This window comes from Aquarana catesbeiana, linkage group LG04 (genome assembly GCF_042186555.1).
Source record: "Aquarana catesbeiana isolate 2022-GZ linkage group LG04, ASM4218655v1, whole genome shotgun sequence".
NCBI lineage: Eukaryota > Metazoa > Chordata > Amphibia > Anura > Ranidae > Aquarana > Aquarana catesbeiana.
The window spans coordinates 432,217,696-432,238,086 of NC_133327.1; the positions used below are offsets into that span (position 1 = coordinate 432,217,696).

Sequence of the window (20,391 nt, forward strand, 5' to 3'; positions counted from 1 at the left end):
GCAACAAAAGTGAGTACACCCCTAAGTGAAAATGTCCAAATTAGGCCCAATTAGCCATTTTCCCTCCCCGGTATCATGTGACTTGTTAGTGTTACAAGGTCTCAGGTGCGAATGGGGAGCAGGTGTGTTAAATTTGATGTTATCGGTCTCACTCTCTCATACTGGTCACTGGAAGTTCAACATGGCACCTCATGGCAAAGAACTCTCTGAGGATCTGAAAAAAAGAAGTGTTGCTCTACATAAAGATGGCCTAGGCTATAAGAAGATTGCCAAGACCCTGAAATTGAGCTGCAGCACAGTGGCCAAGATCATACAGTGGTTTAACAGGACAGGTGCCACTCAGAACAGGCCTTGCCATGGTTGACCAAAGAAGTTGAGTGCACGTGCTCAGCGTCATATCCAGAGGTTGTCTTTGGGAAATAGACGTATGAGTGCTGCCAGCATTGTTGCAGAGGTTGAAGAGGTGGGGGTTCAACCTGTCAGTGCTCAGACCATATGCTGCACACTGCATCAAATTGGTCTGCATGGCTGTCATTCCAGAAGAGAGCCTCTTCTAAAGTTCATTCACAAGAAAGCCAGTAGTTTGCTAAAGACAAGCAGACTAAGGACATGGATTACTGGAACCATGTCATGTGTTCTGATGAGACCAAGATAAACTTATTATGTTCAGATGGTGTCAAGCGTGTGTGGCAGCAACCACGTGAGGAGTACAAAGACAAGTGTGTCTTGCCTAGAGTCAAGCATGGTGGTGGGAGTGTCATGGTCTGGGGCTGCATTAGTGCTGACAGCACTGGGGAGCTACAGTTCATTGAGGGAACCATGAATGCCAACATGTACTGCGACATATCGAAGCTGATCATGATCCCTGGGCCGCAAGGCAGTATTCCAACATGATAATGACCCCAAACATACCTCCAAGACGACCACTGCCTTGCTAAAGAAGCTGAGGGTAAAGGTGATGGACTGGCCAAGCATGTCTCCAGACCTAAACCCTTTTGAGCATCTGTGGGGCATCCTCAAACGGAAGGTGTAGGAGCGCAAGGTCTCTAACATCCACCAGCTCCATGATGTCTGCATGGAGGAGTGGAAGAGGACTCCAGTGGCAACCTGTGAAGCTCTGGTGAAGTCCATGCCCAAGAGGGTTAAGGCAGTGCTGGAAAAAAATGGTGGCCATACAAAATATTGACACTTTGGGCCCAATTTGGATATTTTCACTTAGGGGTGTACTCACTTTTGTTGCCAGCGGTTTAGACATAAATGGCCATGTTTTGAGTTATTTTGAGGGGACAGCAAATGTACATTGTTATACAAGCTGTACACTCACTACTTTGCATTGTAGCAAAGTGTCATTTCTTCATTGTTGTCACATGAAAACATATAATAAAATATTTACAAAAATGTGAGGGGTGTACTCACTTTTGTGAGAGACTGTATCTTCTCCTTGTTCTACAGGTGGGGATGGTTTAAGTTGCCAAGGGGGAATATTCTATTTATTACTCCTGTATGTGAGAAGGCTTTTCACAAACAGTTCGGTTCCTGATTTTGTTTATCTAAACAATGGGACCCAAACCTCTTTGTCGTACAAAATATTCACTTCAAAGAATCCCTCATTTAGATATGCAATGAAGGTGGCGAGCCTGTCATGAATACTTAAAGTGATTGTAAAGGATCGTTTTTTATTTTTAAAAAAATAACAAACATGTCATACTTACCTCCTCTGTGCAGCTCGTTTTTCACAGAGAGGCCCCGAACATCCTCTTCTGGGGTCCCCCGGAGGCTCTCGTGGCTCCTCCCCGCATCAGATAACCCCCGCCCCAGAGAAGCGCACTCCCGAGTCCAGCATTTGCATCCATAGATACAAATGCCGAACTCGGCCCCGCCCCCTGGCGCCCGCGTCATTGGATTTGATTGACAGCAGCAGGAGCCAATGGCTGCGCTGCTATCAATCTATCCAATCAAGAGCCAGGACCCTGTGGAGAGAGGGACAGCGCATCCCCGCCGAGGAGATGAAGGGGCTCAGGTAAGTAAAACGGGGGGGCTGGGGGGCCGGTGACTGCCAGGTGTTTTTTCAGCTTAATAATAGGATGCATTAAAGTGAAAAAAAACGAAGGTTTACAACCTCTTTAATTTCTCTGAAAAAGTTCAAAAAACAAACTTGCAAACTTAAAAGATAAGTTCACCTTTTCTGTCTGAATTTAATTTTCATGATAAATAAAAAAGTGTTTTGTAATATAATTTCAATCCAGCAATCCCAATGTTCTTATCTCTCACCTACAATGTGTAAATCAGCTTAGAAACTGAACATGCTTGCTGACTGTTTTTTGAAATACTTTGGAAGCCCTGACTTCCTGGGACATCTAGAAAACCTAATTTCCCATCAGTCTATGTTTCACTGCATCATAAAATAGGGCGGTGAGATATTTCCCAATCTGCGGCTGCACAGGTTGGGAAATGTCTCACTGCCTGTGATTAGTGCTTTGAAGTGTCAGCTTCCTGGTGGGCATGGCCATGTGGACTTACGGAAGAAGAAAATATTACAGCGCACACATGCAAAAAAGACATTTACCTCCAGCAAGGCTAGTTTAAAACACCTGAACATTTTCAAAAAAACATTATCAAAAAATATGGGGATTTGGTCACATTGCTATATGGTGCTAAGCCCACTTACTGCGACAAAGTACCCCATGATTAGTGGGTCCTACACTATCCATAGATTTGGGAGATCCTGCTTCTCTGAACCATGAGAGCGACACTCTTCTAAATGGGAGAATATTGAGGTCTCCACCCATGACGCAAGTGGACACTAATGAGAGGTACTTAAAGCGGAGTTCCACCCAAAAGTGGAACTTCCGCTCATCGGATTCCTCCCCCCCTCCGGTGTCACAATTGGCACATTTCAGGGGGGGAGAGGGGTGCAGATACCTGTATAATACAGGTATTTGCACCCACTTCCGGCATAGATATCCGCAGAATCTGCGGGTATTTACGTCACTTCCCGTTCCCCCCCCCGCTGTCTGCTGGGAAACACACGGGTCCCAGAGACAGCAGGGACCATCCGTATTGCGCTGCGCGACTCGCGCATGCACAGTAGGGAACCGGGAAGTGAAGCCGCAATCCTTCACTTCCTGATTTCCTTACCGAAGATGGAGGCGGCAGCACCCGGGGACGGAGAGACAGTTCGGCCTTGGGTGCCGACATCGCGGGCGCCCTGGACAGGTAAGTGTCCATGTTTTAAAAGTCAGCAGCTGCAGTATTTGTAGCTGCTGACTTTAAAAAAAAAAAATTTTGGCGGAGCTCCGCTTTAATGAGGGAGTGGGGTGCTCCTTACCCAAAAGGATTTGGTCATTGGACTTACGAACATGCCCGAGCTCATCCTTACCGAGAGCAATCTGTGTTTGGATCACTCTTCATAGAGCATTTTTAAAGGTGGTAAGGAGGCATTGTATTGCCTAAAATGCTCTATGAAGAGTGATCCGAACATGGATTGCTCATCAGAGAGCATTGCTAGTCTGAGTCCTAAGGCCTATTTTACACTAGTATTTTCTGAAGAGCAATCCACAATCTGGATCACACTTCAGAGACCATTTGACAGACAACACCTTTTCACAACCTGCTTTAACCACTTAAGCTACGCAGCAGCACATGTATTGCACACATTCAATTGAATGGGCAGGCAGTCAGTAATCCCTGTTGAACACAACAGAGGGGATCATTTTTGCAAAGCCATACAGCATACATCTACACCTAAACACTTTTACTGTGATCATCATGATAATGAAGACAAGCAGCATAAGCATTTCACTTTTCTTATGATGATCACAGTAAAAGTGTTTAGGTGTAGATGTATGCTGTATAGGTCTGACTGTATCTGCACCCTTTCCAGAAGTGCTGAGCCTGAGCACCCGAATCTCTGTGCTGTACACATCTCATTGAGGCTGAGTTCACACTGGTGCGAATCGGATGTGGATTTGGATATAGACTTCAGTGGAGAAGCTGCAGAAAAACATGTAGTGCGTTTCTGCCGCAATTTGCATTTTGTGTTTTTTAATCCAAATCTAAGCTGGCCAAAAAATTACAAAAAAAAAGCATAACAGATGCAACACACAAAAAGCACGAAAAATGTGCAAAAAAAAACATGCGTGCAAAAAATAGGTGTGAACCGAGCCTTAAGCCTCCTACACATGGCACGATTGTTGGCAGGGGATTGTCTGTTGACAGACTATTGTCCTAAAATCTTACAGTTAGCATTCTCCTTTTGACAATTGTTGTCCAACTTTTGCCCAACAAATGTTGAATGACAGGCTAGTACATTTTCGACGGACAACGGCTTGATGTCTGATTTTCGTATGGTCAGTACACAAATCCGTCACACAAAAGTTGAAAGTACAAACATGCATGCTCGGAATCAATGCTCACCAAACACAAAATTAGCAGAAAGGGCCCAAAGGGTGGCACTCAAGAGCTGAAATTCCTCGTAGAACATCACTGCGTTTGTGGCGCGACAACTGTGTACCATTAGTATGCAAGACAAGATCCTGGCACACGCCCTTTTGACAAAAATCAGATGCTCAGTTGGCCAACAATCGTACCATGTGTACGAGGCTTTACTGAAGTAAATTACATAGCACTCCGCCTGGGACAACCTGTGAGCAGCTAGAGCTTTAATTGTAGTCTCAGACGCTCAACACAGATTTATACACCTGTATGCCTGGAATTAAAAAAATTATTTGCTTTGCCTGAACCAAAATGCCATATTAAGCTGCCTGGTCTTAGGCTCACCATACACGTTACAATCTGATCATACAATCAACTTTCTATTTACCCAAACTATGTAATATGAGGACCCACCTAATCCAACCACTCCATTTTTATCCAACCAGGCAGGAACTTGCAATACATAGTTGTTGGTAGATCTAAATGAATGTACCATATGTGTAAAAAACCTCTGTGCTTATTGTAAATTTTGTAAATAAAAAAGAGGCAGAAGGAGATCAGCATTGGTCCATTTTGTCCAGATTAACTTTTGCAGACAGCTTATTTATTGCACATGTCACTTTTTTTGGTTGAACATTGAAGTAGCGTCTAATAGGCTGCATGTGATCTGCTTTGGTATATAATATAGATGAACTTGATCATAAGTTTATTGCACGTATCACTTTATTTAAGTGTTCTTGCATAGCAAGACCACTTACTGTTATCTCACATATATATTATTATTATTATAGCCAAATTTACCACCCTAACTCCTCCCACAGTTTTTACACTACATAGACAAGTAATATACCGAAACGTGTGGATTGTTCCTGATTGGTGTGCTATTACTTTGTGGAACGTTTCGCCGAATGGTTCACGAAATATCGTTGTTTTTGCGGTGAAATTGGTCCCATAGGAATGAATGGGGAAATGTTCAAAACTAGAGTGGGAGGTGACAAAAGCTGAAAAATCAGGACATGATTTCTAAACTACCACCACTCCCTCATTTTCAAGCCCACCTACACAAATCTTATATCAAAACGTTCAGCTATCCCTGCTGCCACTAAACATGTCCACAGCTAAGCCATAGTCCTGATAGTTTTCACAATATGACCATTTGTTTGTAACTTATGCCGTCCATTGACATTCATTGAAACTCTACTCTAGCCCCCTCCAAATTTGAAGGGCAATATCTAAACTGTGACTGTGCCTTCAATTTTAATATTTCAGAGACATATTATAAATCTAGGTCTGGGTCTTGTGATTCTCACAATATAAAGATCTTCACTGTAGGATTTATAGTTTTTAAAATACGACCGTTTGAAGTACTGCACAGTTATTACAGCTATCATGATCCTGCTTATTGTGTTTTCAGCAGTGGTTGTGAAGCATAAACAGGGCATGAGCGTTGCCAGGAAACAGTGAATGTAAACACTGATTATCATCAAACTGATAGCACACCTTCACCTCCATTCTACGTCAAGATGCTGAGACCCCCCCAAATGCATGTGGTCATACCTTCATCTGCTAGGCTTGATAATGCTTGTAGACTACTGGTGGAGGCAAGAACACTTCACACAATTTCCCCCTAAATTGTAGCTTTTCTAGTTTTTTTTTATTTTTTTATGCCACTTTTGTAATTGCATCACTTTTGTACTCTGTATCATATTTGTGAATTTGGTTTTCATCATTTTTTCACAAAGTGGGTTAGCACATCCATCCAACATTATAATTAATGTAATTACATTACTAATTAATGTAAGTTGTGGTGAGTTAGTATGAGAAGTTAGAGGAGTCACGTTTTTTCTCATAAGAAATGCTTTTCTGGCATTCTTGTCAGTTGCTCTAAGAACACAAATGTATTGGTAGAACCAGTTTATAATGTTTCTCACTGACAGTCTGCTTAGCTGCAGATAGTATACTTTGTAAACTCTCCTCTCTCTCCTGCTGAAGTGCTCAGCCTGTAACCCCATTCTTCCACACAAGGAGAAGGAAATCAGAAGAAATACATAGGGGGAGGGGAGGAGGTTGCTGTATTAGCTGTGTGTGATTGGGGAGAGCAGCCCACTCACAATGTAGAAGCTGACAGCTGGGCGGGTCTAGGAAAGCACTTGTGGGTTGATACTGGGGAGGCGAGTGGAGGAATCTTCTGGTCTAGTGGGAGGTTTCTCCTGGGGTCATGGGGGTGTGTTCAATGATGTCAGAGCCTATGTACTTCCTTACTCCATCCTAAAGTGTGCTCTGGACAGATTACAGGAAGATAAGAAGTGATTTTTGTTCAAGCAACTGCTGGCTGAGGTAAGGCCTGCTTCTGGGGAGAGGGAAAGAGTTCTCTATGCTCAATAAGAGCTACATTACAGCTATACTGGCACACAGAGAAGGGGGAATTTAGGGGAAAAAAAGTGAACTTAGCCTTTAAGTTTCCCTCCCAAAAATAGTTTGTGCTAAGGATTCACACTAAAAGGGGGCTGACTTATGCAAAGTACAGGGATTGGGAATTAAAGGAGAAGTCCAGCCTGAGCTTTTTAGGCTGGGCTTCTTCTAAGGGTCACAGGATTGCAATTCGTTTTGCACTCCTTTGACCCGTTTTCAGCAGAGAGCGGTCTGAAGTCCGCTGTCCACTGTCCGAAGTCCGCTGTCCACTGCCATCAGTCGAGGCAGCGCGTCATCCCAACTTTCCAAGTCTGGATCTGCCAGCTGCCTTGATTGATGGCAGTCTCAGCAGCTGAGATGGCCTCTCCCCGCCCCTCCACAGCTCATCGCTCTAATGAGCGTGGAGAAGCAGACCAGGAGTGCCAGCATCGCTCTGCTCGAGGAGGAGTGAGAACAGAGCCATCAGCGGTGTTCGGTGGCTCAGTTCTCATTGCAGAGACACCGGGGGACAGTTGCATCATCGGAATGATGCTCCATCCACCGAGGTAAGTATGATTAGAAAAAAAAACATACTTCTCTTTTAACCAATCTTAAAAAGAATTAGCAAGATTTGAATAGAAGGAATAGAGATGAGGGGAGAAGTCTTTGAAACACCATTTACCAGAATTGGCACTCACTAGGGATGAGCCTGATGTTCAAGTCGAATGTAAGTTCGACTCGAACATCAGGTGTTCGCCGAATAGCGAACAATTTGATGCAGCAAATTCGAAAGCCGCGGAACACCCTTTAAAAGTCTATGGGAGAAATCAAAAGTGCTAATTTTAAAGGCTTATATGCATGATATTGTCATAAAAAGTGTTTGGGGACCTGGGTCCTGCCCCAAGGGACATGTTTTAATGCAAAAAAAGTTTTAAAAACAGACTTTTTTTCGGGAGCAGTGATTTTAATAAAGCTTAAAGTAAAACAATAAAAGTGAAATATTCCTTTAAATTTCGTACCTGGGGGGTTGTCTATAGTATGCCTGTAAAGTAATACCCAAAATGACATTTCTAAAAGAAAAAAGTCATTTAAAACTATTTGCGGCTATAATGAATTGTCAGGTCCCGGCAATTATACAAATAAAAGTAATTGAAAAAAAGGGCATGGGATCCACCCCAGTACATTACCAGGCCCTCTGGGTCTGGTATGAATATTAAGGGCAACCCCAAACCAAAATTTAAAAAAAAATTGCGTGGGGGGGGGTCCCCCTAAATTCCATACCAGGCCCTTCAGGTCTGGTATGGATATTAAGGGGGTCCCTGAGCCAAATTTTAAAAAAATGGTGTAGGGGTCCCCCTTAAAATCCCCCTCATCCCTTTAGGTCTGGTATGAATTCTAAGAGGAACCCTGGGCCAAAATTAAAAAGAAAAGGCGTGGGGGCCCCCAAAAGTCCATACCAGACCCTTATCCGAGCACGCAACCTGTCAGGCCGCAGGAAAAGAGGGGGGGATGAGAGAGCACCCCCCTCCTGAACCATACCAGGCCACATGCCCTCAACATGGGGAGGGTGCTTTGGGGTAACCCCCCAAAACACCTTGTCTCCATGTTGTTGGGGACAAGGGCCTTATCCGCACAACCCTTGCCCGGTGGTTGTGGGGACTGCAGGCGGGGGGCTTATCAGAATCTGGAAGCCCCCTTCAACAAGGGGACCCCCACATCCCGGCCCCCCCTGTTTGAAATGGTAACAGGTACATTGTACCCGTACCATTTCAAAAAAACACCTTGGGAAAAGTCCTTTATTAAAAAATAAAAAATAAAAATGTCCCACGAAGTCCATTCATCTTCTTCTATGGCTCCACCGATGGACTGAAAAATAAAATTAAAAAGATCCGCCTCCATTGGATGCACCCACCATATGACGCTTCAGCACCGATGACAGTTCTTTTATAAGTGAAGGCAGGGCCACACGGTGATGTTCCCGGGTGACCCCGACCCCTCTGATGTATGGGGACTTCCCAATGGCTTCCCCATGGCGTTAGAGGGGGGCCACCCATTTACGTACCCCCTCTGACCCCACGGGGAAGCCATTGGGAAGTCCCCATGCGTCAGAGGGGGGGGTGGGGTCACCCGGGTATATCACCATGTGGCCCTGCCCTCAGTTATAAAAGAATTGTCATCGGCGCTGAAGCGTCATATGGCGGGTGCCTCCCATGGAGGCGGATCTTTTTTATTTTATTTTTCGGTCCATCGGCGGAGCCATAGAAGAAGAGGAATGGACTTCGTGGGACATTTTTATTTTTTAATAAAGGACTTGTCCCAAGGTGTGTCTTGTTTTTTTAACATTTTGACATTTTGACACTTTTTTGTGAAATGGTACGGGTACAATTTACCCGTTACCATTTCAAACAGGGGGGACAGGATCTGGGGTCCCCTTGTCTTCCAGATTCCGATAAGCCCCCTGCCCGCAGACCCCCACAAACACTGGGCAAGGGTTGTGGGGATGAGGCCCTTGTCCCCATCAACATGGGGACAAGGTGCTTTGGGGGGCTACCCCAAAGCATCCTCTCCATGTTGGGGACATGTGGCCTGGCACGGTTCAGGAGGGGGGGCACTCTATTGTCCCCCCCTCTTTTCTTGAAGGCCTGCCAGGTTGCATGCTCAGATAAGGGTCTGGTATGGTTTGTTGGGGGGAACCCCACACCATTTTTTTTTTTATTTTGGCACGGGGTTCCCCTTAAAATTGGTCTGGTATGGATTTTGAAAGGGACCCAACGCCATTTTTTTAAAAATAATTTGGTGCAGGGTTCCCCTTAATATCCATACCAGACCTGAAGGGCCTGGTATGGAATTTGGGGGAACCCCCACGCAATTTTTTTCTTTTTATTTTGTTTCAGGGTTCCCCTTAATATTCATACCAGACCCAAAGGGCCTGGTAATGGACTGGGGGGATCCCATGCCATTTTTTTTCAATGACTTTTATCTGTATTGCCAAGACCCGACAATTCATTATAGCCGCAAGTGTTTTTAAATTACTTTTTTCCTTTAGAAATGTCATTTTGTGTAGGGACTGTTCTAAACACGGAAAAAATGTGCCACTTTACAGGCATACTATAGACACCACCCAGGTACGAAATTTAAAGGAATATTTCACTTTTATTGTTTCACTTTAAGCATTATTAAAATCACTGCTCCCGAAAAAAGCGGACGTTTTTAAAACTTTTTTTTGCATTGATACATGTCCCCTGGGGAAGGACCCAGGTCCCCAAACACTTTTTATGACAATACCATGTATATAAGCCTTTAAAATTAGCACTTTTGATTTCTCCCATAGACAATTCATTATAGCCGAGAGTAGTTTTAAATGACTTTTTTCCTTTAGAAATGCCATTTTGTGCAGGGACTGTTCTAAACACGGGAGAAATGCGTCACTTTACAGGCATACTATAGACACCCCCCCCAGGTACGAAATTTAAAGGAATATTTCACTTTTATTGTTTCACTTTAACCATTATTAAAATAACTGCTCCCGAAAAAATGGACGTTTTTAAAACTTTTTTTTGCATTGATACATGTCCCCTGGGGCAGGACCCAGGTCCCCAAACACTTTTTGACAATAACTTGCATATTAACCCTTAAAATTAGCACTTTTGATTTTTCACATTCGTGTCCCATAGACTTTAACGGTGTTCGCCTGTTCGCATGTTCCGCTGCGAACCGAACCGGGGGGTGTTCGGCTCATCCCTAGCCCGCACTAGTAGTTCCATGGTAATATATCCCTTGCACTTATATCTAAATGTTTGTCTTATGTCTTTTCTTTCTCATTGTATTTAGTAATATGTTAGAGCTTTCCTAATAAGGTTTCTTTTATGTAACTAGTTTTTTGTTCGACCTTCATACTATTTACCAATACATTTCTGTTGTTATGTTTGAAGTTTTTACTTCTGGGTAAGAACTCTCATTTACCAAATCATATCAGGAAAATATGAAATCTCATAATTTATAGATTTGGTCAATAATGCTTTAGTTACTTTTTTCTGCTTTTATTGATGGATAATATTGTACAATACTATACTGCTTAAATAAATTAATAAATAGGTAACAAAAAAACCCATAGCTGGAAAATTATATAATTTTTTAATTAGGTTGAACAATAAAAGAAAACATTTGAGCAGTTCCTCTAGATAAAATAATTAGTTTTAATTTATTTTATTAACATGTCCACATGGGAGGATTAGTCATCTGATTTTTAAGAAAGACACTATTCAATCACTATTACTCCTCAATCTCACAATAAAATGTTCAATTTTATTTGGAAGATTAAAATTCATCAACCTCTGCTGGTATAATTAGCAAATCCAATGTTGTGTGTGTGTATATACACATATACGCAGAGAAAGAAAAGACCTATCATAGTGATCTCTGTTTTATATTTCCAGTTATTTAGATACAAGAATAGTAACATAGTAATATACAAGGAGGCAAATACACAATAAAACATTTATGAGATATATATTTATTTATTGGTGGTAAGCAAGCACAGAAACTAGTACCACTCTGCCCCATTGATGTTGGCTTAGTAAATTACAGTATTTGTCCATACAAGTGTCTATTGAATGTAAATGTACCATCATAAATGCTGGGAAAAGAGTTCAAAAGTTTGTGGGTTAACTCGTAGGTAATATTCAATAACCTGGGACATGTTGCTGAGGGCCAGCAGCTAAGTGGAAAAAGGAAAAAACACTGCTAAAGAATACATCATGTGAACAGATCATAGAATTATAAAATGGAAGCAATACAACAAAAATCAAAATTTGAATGTTTGCCTTTTCTTTAGGGGAATTGGTATTATAAACTCAGCTCATGGTGTATAAAGTCCCTACCTACATGTTATGGGGGTTTGATGAGAAAGAATGTAAGAGTATATAGATAGAAAATGTGTTTTGGGTGTGCTATGTGCTATAAGTCTAAGAAGCAACATGTGTTTCGAAGACTGAAAAGGATTTGCCAGTAATAAGCCTGCAAATGAAAAAAAAAAATTGTGATGGAATGAAATGGATATTTGAAGAGAAAAAAAATGTATGTATGTGCATAAGGGAGAAAGCGTCAGAAAATATTAGTGCAAAGTGCCATACTGCATGATTGGATTAGAGGTCTAATTTGCCTTTTTAGGGGGACTTCAACTTTTTTTTTAATGTAGATGCAACTTCAAATTGGTAACAGACCCAAGGGGTTTGGTATGTATTTCTTGGGGAACCTCATGCCTTGTTGTGCAGAATAGAGCAGGGTCCCAAAAAAGAGGGGTCATAAACCCCACAAGAGATGATAGAAAAAGCCTATCCATATATCTAACCCAAAGTTGAAGTGTAAGTAAAGGCAGGGGGGAGCCCACCTATGAGGGCAGACTCAGTCCAAGGGAGTGCTCAAAGATCACAGGGGGTGATAGTCTGCTCTATATAGACCCACTGTTTAGTCAGGCTGTGGTAGAACCATTTGACCATTCTGGTCAATACTGCAGTGGCATGGTACAGAGAAAGGTCTGGGACTCCAGCACTACCCTTGGATTTTAGAAGAGATAGAATGATTCTCAGAAGCCGTGGCCTCTGATGACCCCAAATAAAATTAGAGAAAGCCATTTGTAAAGATTTAAAAAAAAACAGCTTAATATCCATTTTAAAAATGTTTAGTCTTCCAAACCAGGAGTAAAAGTGTTGTCATATGACCTAAGATCATTGAGTGTCCATGTAAGAGAGGATTATGATTCAAGACATATAGTTGGGATAGGTCAATGGAGATATAAATCCCCAAGTATTTGATAGCTGAAGTACAAAATTTTAAAAGGAAAATTATCTTGAAGATTTTCGACTTGAGATGAGGATAAGGAAACTTTAGGGTTTGATTTAGTGGGATTAAACTTAAAGTTATTGTCCAGTACAAGCCAAAACAATAAAACTCCTGCAACATGGATGGCATTGAGATATGGGTATTGGTAGCATAAAGCAATAGATCATCTGCAAAAAGAGCAAGTTTCACCTCTCGTGATCCCAAAGTAATACCCTAAATGGATGGATTATTATGGATAGCAACTGCCAGGTGCTCCATTACCAACACATATAACAGGGAGGACAGAGGGCACCCTTTTTGGGTGCCACTACTTAAAAAGAACCTCTTTGTCAAAGAGCCATTTATCCTGACCCTGATATTCAGTTTAGATTACAAAGCCAAGATTTTATGCGACAAAGAAGGGCTTACTCCTATTTGAAGTAGCGCTTGTTTAAGGAATAACCAACTAACCTGGTCAAATGCCTTCTCTGTGTCTATGGAGAGAAGGGAGCTGAAATACTAGACATTTGAGCATAATTCATGAGTAACAAAGTTTTGATCATATTATCCCTCACCTCCTTCTCCTGCACAAACCCTACTAGATCCGAATGTATAAGTGTGAGTAAATGAGGCTTCAAACAAAAGGCAATCATTTTGGAATATAGTTTCAAATCCATGTCAAAGAGCAAAATAGGGCGATAAAGGGATATTTGTGCTTCCAGGGTTTGGTGCAGAAATTGAGTATCCTCTTCAATTGAATTAAAAACTGTCAATAAGAATGGAGCAAGATGTTCCATATATATGTTTTGTAAAAAGAGTAAGCCCACCCGGGCTCAGGCTTTTGCCAGGGGAAATGAACAATCAAGGAAATCCCTCATTGTGTTGTCTAGAGCAGTGTTTCTCAATTCCAGTCCTCAAGGCACCCCAACAGGTCATGTTTTCCGGATTTCCCTCAGATGAAACGGCTGTGGTAATTACTAAGGCAGTGAAACTGATCAAATCTCCTGTACACAGTAATGGAAAGCCTGAAAACATGATCTGTTGGTGTGCCTTGAGGACTGAAATTGAGAAACACTGGTCTAGAGTAAGAGAGCCATATCCTCAATATAATTGCAAAGATGTTGGGCATAGGTAGCGGAATCAAACTCAGCAGACGGCGAGGGTAAGTTATCCACTTGCTGCCAAATCATGTTCATGTACATTATTTGACTTCAAGTGGTTATACCGGAAGGATGCTTGCAGCTACAGGCATCATCCCAGTATTGTTTTTTTCAGGAGGTGACCAGCTTTTATGTAAAAGCCATCCTAGTGGCTAATTAGCGCTCCTTCTACCACAGCTAGAGCCACATCATTAAATATTATCTCTTATCAAACCTGATCCAAATCCTGATCCCACGCTGCAAAGTCTAATTTAGCTGCAAGCTCTAGTAACCCTAAAAAAGCAGCAATATAACAGTAGACTTGAACTCTGATCCAGACTTGAACTTCAAGCCCGCTTCAAGTAAAATTCTAATTTATTTCAAATTTTTACCATCTAACTTACTTAACTAATTATAAACTGGTCTGCTGCTGTATTGCTGATACTTGTCAGCCGGGGGATAAAAACCTTTTATGCATCATTAGCTTCAATTGTATTAGGTTTTTCACAGACATGGGATAAATCTATCATCACAAAACACCTCAGACTGGCACTTTTGTGAACCACTCAGCTGTACAACGCTCTGAAGAACCATCTGGAGGGGCTAGGTTGTCATCTTCTTTACCAACTCTCTCATTGAATAATCTTTCAGAATTATGCTTAGGCCATCTGAAGTTCTAGGAGGTGAATCCAGATCCATACCTTCAGAACCCCCTGTACCCCCCATCAGTGGCTGTACAATTCAGCCTTTAATAGTAGAGCCCCCTGTGCCTTCTCTCAGTGTTTATTCACCGCCCACAAAATCCTCTGACATGGCGTCAGCACAGGTGCAGGGGACCAGTTCAGGCACATTAGACAGCAGAAAGCTGTTTGTACTTCTTGCCACTTTACCAAAAAAATAACATCTGGATGTTTGGGGTTGACCTTTAGGAGGGAATTGGAAAATATCTGTGTAGATCTTAACCATACCAGATCCAGAATTGACCGGCTGGAACAAGCTAATTCCAGTATGACACATCGTATAGATGCAATTGCAAAGGCTCAGTCCTTGCTGCAGCAGAGATTTATTATTACCTAGTTGGTACTGGATGATTTAGAAAACAGCAACCGGTGGAATAATGTAAAAATAAGGGGAATTCCAGAGTCGGTCTCAACCAGCGATTTGAAAGTGAAAGTGACTGCTATAATCAACACCTATCTGGGGAAACCTGTTACTACGGATTTAGAATTAGATAAGATCCAAAAAAACACTGGTCTCCCATGACCAATTCTACTAAAACAAGTGATGTTCTCTGTCAAATTTAAGCTTCTTATGAGATATGCCCGGGAGAGGGGTACCATGGAAATTGAAGGAATGCAGACTACCATCCTACCAGCTCTTTCTCAGAGAACGTTATTTATGTGAAGCACTCTAGACCAGCTATGTGTTGCACATTAGAAGTAGTCAATCCTGCTCCCTAGGATCAACATGAAGTGGTGGTAAGGGTATAAGCACAATAAATGCCAAAGCTAAAGGAATTTTTTTTTGTCTCTGATGTTCCCCTATGGTTTCTAAAGGGGCTCCTTGTATCTACCTAGGAGAGTAGGGGAGAGGGGAAGGATGATGAAGAGAAGGAAAATATAGCCTCACTATCATAAATAGTTTGTATATGTGTTTAAGGGTAACCACCAGGAGAAGAAGGGATTTTTTTTTCTTTTACCAAAAGCAATCTTGGCGGTTTATTAACCGCTTCCCGACCGCCTCACGCACATATACTGCGGCAGAAGGGCATGTACAGGCAGATTAACGTACCTGTACGTTGCCCCTTCAGAGGCAGCTTGACCGTGCTCGCGTGTCCAGTGGACTCGATGTCCGCAAGGATACCCGCAATCGTCTCACAGTGAGCAAGAACGGGGGTGGCTAAACAAGCATCTCACCGTTCTGCCTAATGACACTCTCACTAATCACCATTCCCTGTAATCGGGAGCAGTGATCAGTGTAGTGTAACACACAGCCCCCCCCACAGTTATAATCACTCCCTAGGACACACTTAACCCCTACAGTGCCACCTAATGGTTAACCGCTTCACTGCCAGTCACATTTACACAGTAATTAATGCATTTTTAATCGCACTGATCGCTGTATAAATGTGAATGGTCCCAAAATCGCGCCAAAATTGTCCGACTTGTCCGCCATAATGTCGCAGTCATGATGAAAATCGCTGATCGCCGCCATTACTAGTAAAAAAAAATTATCAATAAAAATGCCATAAAACTATCCCCTATTTTGTAGACGCTATAACTTTTCCCCAAAACCAATCAATAAATGCTTATTGCGATTTTTTTTTTTTTTTTTACCAAAAATATGTTTTTAAATTGTCGCTATTTTTTTGTTTATAGCACAAAAAATAAAAACCGCAGAGGTGATCAAATACCACCAAAAGAAAGCTTTATTTATGGGAAAAAAAGGACGTCAATTTTGTTTGGGAGCCACGTCGCAGGACCGCAAAATTGTCAGTTAAAGTGTCGCAGTGCCGAATTGCAAAAAGTGCTCTGGTCTTTGGCCAGCCAAATGGTCCAGGGCTCAAGTGGTTAAAGAGTGGATGTCCAAGACAGAGGGGCTAATTTATTCTTTTTGAGACAGTAGGTACTAAAAAATGTAGGTTGCTTGCACGCTGTAATGATCCCAGAACAAATTATATGTGTATATTGACTCAAACTCAACTATAATGGATCGCTCAAATCTCAACACACTATCATAGATTGTGTATAAAATATATATATATATAAATCAAATGGTGCCGCACTCCTATATATTTTATACAAAATCATTCTTTTAAGTGACCTAAATGGTTCTATCCCTGAAACACAATATCATACATAAAATAAAATGTGAAAATCGTAACATCCAAAATATAAATCATACAAATGTGAAAAACCCCAAAATTAGTCCTTCAGTGTCCCTTAATGTGAATGATGAAAAACAAAATACAGTGAAGCCCCCACTTTTCCCACTATTCCCCCACTATTCCCAAATAATGTGAATCTTTTAAGGATGGTGAGGGCCTGCCCACAACTCAGAGATTTAGAAAGAAAAGGAGAGCACTGGCTACCTAGGAAGTAAGGGATAAAGTAGGTATTATAGCATCTATTATACCACTAAAATAATTACTATCATTTTAATTTGTTAGAGAATGTGTTTTTAACACTTTCCCATTTCACAATTGGTTTTCCTGACAGTTATGTTGTAATACAATATTTTTAATAAAAACAGATGATCATTTTTCACAGTTACTCTGAGCTAAGTATATTACCTAAACTGTATAACTTCAGATCCAGGTACATGTTGTACATTAATGCTTGTGTCCAGAAATGTTCCTATGCAATCACAGATGTGCAGAATTCAACCAGCGTACTACAATTCACAAGACAATTTACTTACGCACACTTGCAATAAGTAATATTGAGTACTCCATATTCATTTTGTCAGCAATATCATGAGCTGATGATAAATGCGTTGAGTATTATTAAAATTTATTAAGCACTACACATATTTGAACTTATTTATATTTTACAATGGATTTTTTTTTTTTTACTTAATAGTTAACCATAATGAACACATTTTTTTTACAGCTTGTATTATTCAATGTATACAGTACACACAGCAGTCTTTAAAAATCAAGGAACACGTTTTTTGCTTTTTTAATATTATAGATTACTTTTAAAATGGGCATTTTACATGAAATAAGTATGGACATATTGGAATGTAATTTTTTTTGAAGATCCATTCTAATTTCTTCACAAACATAAGAAGCTGCACATCTTTTCATTTTACAACCCCAGTTCCATTGCAACAGTTTGAACTTTCAATTAATTGGAGTAAAGATTTTCTTTTTTACAAAATGATCACAAGGATACCTCCTGACGACTTTGACCATTGAGAAGTGTAGTACTAGTTACTGTATTCTTAACATTGCTCTTTATAGAGGTCATGCGAACAGCAGATGAATTGAGTAGATAACTAGTTGATCTCTCATGACGTCTCTTTCTCCGACAACAAAGTTGACTGTTGAAATGTCTCCTAAAGCTTTCACTCAGCAGATAGAGTGCAAAAGGGTTGACACAAGAATTAGAAAAACTCAACACACGTGCTACCAATGTAATAATCATATGTCCCAAAGAAGGATCAATTTCATTATAGTTGAAGGAACGGTACATATATAACACATGGTTTGGGAACCAGCAGAGAGCAAAGCAGCCTACAAATACAAGGACAATTTTTGCAAGACGCTTTCTTGTTTCCATCTGCAAAAAAAAAGAAGTTGAACAAAGTTAGTTTATTCAACAATTTATTTTCCAACTATACATGATTATGTCAAAGTCAATTAATTCAGTGAATGTTGTCCAATATCAAATAACACTGGCTAAGATACATTTGTATAACAATGGGCAAGATTACATAATTGGATTGTTATCATATAGAGAAGGGTAAAATTATGTTCAATAAAAAATGTATACTCTACTTTCATCTGTTTAACCACTTCAATACTGGGCACTTTTACCCCCTTCCTGCCCAGGCCACTTTCAGCTTTCAGTGCTGTCTCAGTTTGAATGACAGAAGCGAACGCATACGCGAGTAGCGCCCGCATATGAAAACGGTGGTCAAACCACACATGTGAGGTATCGCAGCGACCGGTAGAGCAAGAGCAATAATTCTAGCCCTAGACCTCCTCTGTACTGCAAAATATGCAACCTGTAGAATTTTTTAAACGTCGCCTATGGAGATTTTTGAGGGTAAATGTTTGACGCCATTCCACGAGCGGGCGCAATTTTCAAGCGTGACATGTTGGGTATCAATTTACTTGGCGTAACATTATATTTCACAATATAAAAAAAAAATGGGTTAACTTTACTGCTGTCTTATTTTTTTATTCAAAAAAGTGAATTTTTTCCAAAAAAAGTGCACTTTTAAGACCGCTGCGCAAATACGGTGCAAAAAAAAGTATTGCAACGACTGCCATTTTATCCTCTAGGGTGTTAGAAGAAAAACCATATATAATGTTTGGGGGTTCTAAGTAATTTTCTAGCAAAAAAAAGCTGTTTTAAACATGTAAACACTTAAAATCCAAAACGAGGCTAGTCCTTAAGTGGTTAATGACTACGCCATTTTCTGCGATACAGCACTGCATTGCTTTAACTGACAATTGCGCGGTCGTGCGACATTGTATACAAACAAAATTGATGTCCTTTTTTTCTCACAAATAGAGCTTTGGTGGTATTTGATCACCTCTGCAGTTTTTATTTTTTTTTCACTATAAAGAAAATAAGACTGTCAATTTTGAAAAAATAAATTTATTTACCTTTTTTCTATAAATCATATCCAAAAAAATGTAAAAAAAAAATGTCTTCATCAGTTTAGGCCAATATGTATTCTTCTATATATTTTTGGTATAAAAAAAAATTCGCAATCAGCTTATATTGATTGGTTTTGTGCAAAAGTTATAGCGTCTACAAAATAGGGGATAGATTTATGGCATTTTTTATTATTATTTTTTTATTTTTTTTACTGGTAATGGCAGTGGATCAGCAATTTTTAGCGGGACTGCAAAATGGGGCAATAGAAGGCAAAGAGGCCACCAGTCGTAAAAAGCAGAAACCACAGGGAATGAAATCAGTGATTTAAAAAAATGCACCTTTAACCTTTATTTTCTCTTATGCCCCGTACACACGATCAGACTCTCCAACGGGAAATGTTGGACGTAAACTCATTGTCAGAAAGTCTGACCGTGTGTATGCTCCATCGGACAATTGTTGTCGGACTTTCCGCCAACAAATGTTGGCTAGCATGTTCTCAAATTTTCTGCCAACAAATGTGTGTTGTTGGACTTTACGATCGTGTGTACAAAAGTCCGTCGAACAAAAGAATCGGTTGGTCTTGTAAACTAGCATTTGTAATGGAGAATTAACATTCGTGACGTGGCAAATTATGAAATCTCCAAATGCAGCGCACAATTCTCTTCTTCTTTAATGGAAAAATAATGAAGCTGCTTTGCTGGTGATACTGATGGAGTTATTGCAAACAAACTTTCAAAGGCTATTTTTTCTAGTGATATCAAGAATAATATTATTATGTTTTTTTTGTTTTTTCTTATTTGTGCATTAAAAAAAAAAAGACATGCTCTCTGCCAATAGAACTTAACCAAAAAGTGCATTCTTTGCATCTAAAAATATACCAAATCAAATCATTATTCAACCAAAAAAATAATGTCAAAGCAATAACTCCAAGGCCAATAATAAATAATACGTTATCTCCTCTGATTCCGCAACATGTCTGGTTGACGAACGGCCGTTCAGAAACGAACTGAAAAGCACAAAATGAAAAACGCAAAAAGAAAAGCACGAATCAACACTCACCATAGTTCTACTAACACGAAATTAGCAGAAGGAGCCCAAAGGGTGGCGCTAAAGAGCTGGAAAAACACGTAGTATGTCACTACATTCGTAATTGTTGGCTAACATTTGTGTGGTCATGTGTATGCAAGACAAGTTTGAGTCAACACCCTTCGAACAAAATTCCACAGTTTTGTTGTTGGAAAGTCTGATCGTGTGTACGGGGCTTTAGCTTAAAG

The 20,391-nt window shown here is 40.6% G+C and overlaps 1 protein-coding gene across 1 annotated transcript in view; it reads right to left on the reverse strand.

The window, feature by feature from the left end:
- Positions 1-11,385: 11,385 nt before the first annotated feature.
- NMBR (neuromedin B receptor) overlaps positions 11,386-20,391 on the reverse strand; it is a 539,948-nt gene continuing 530,942 nt past the window's right edge. The window contains exon 3 of the mRNA XM_073627396.1: positions 11,386-18,067. Within this exon, the coding sequence (XP_073483497.1) occupies positions 17,669-18,067 (399 nt within the window). The 3' untranslated portion in view covers positions 11,386-17,668. The remainder of the gene's footprint in view (positions 18,068-20,391) is intronic.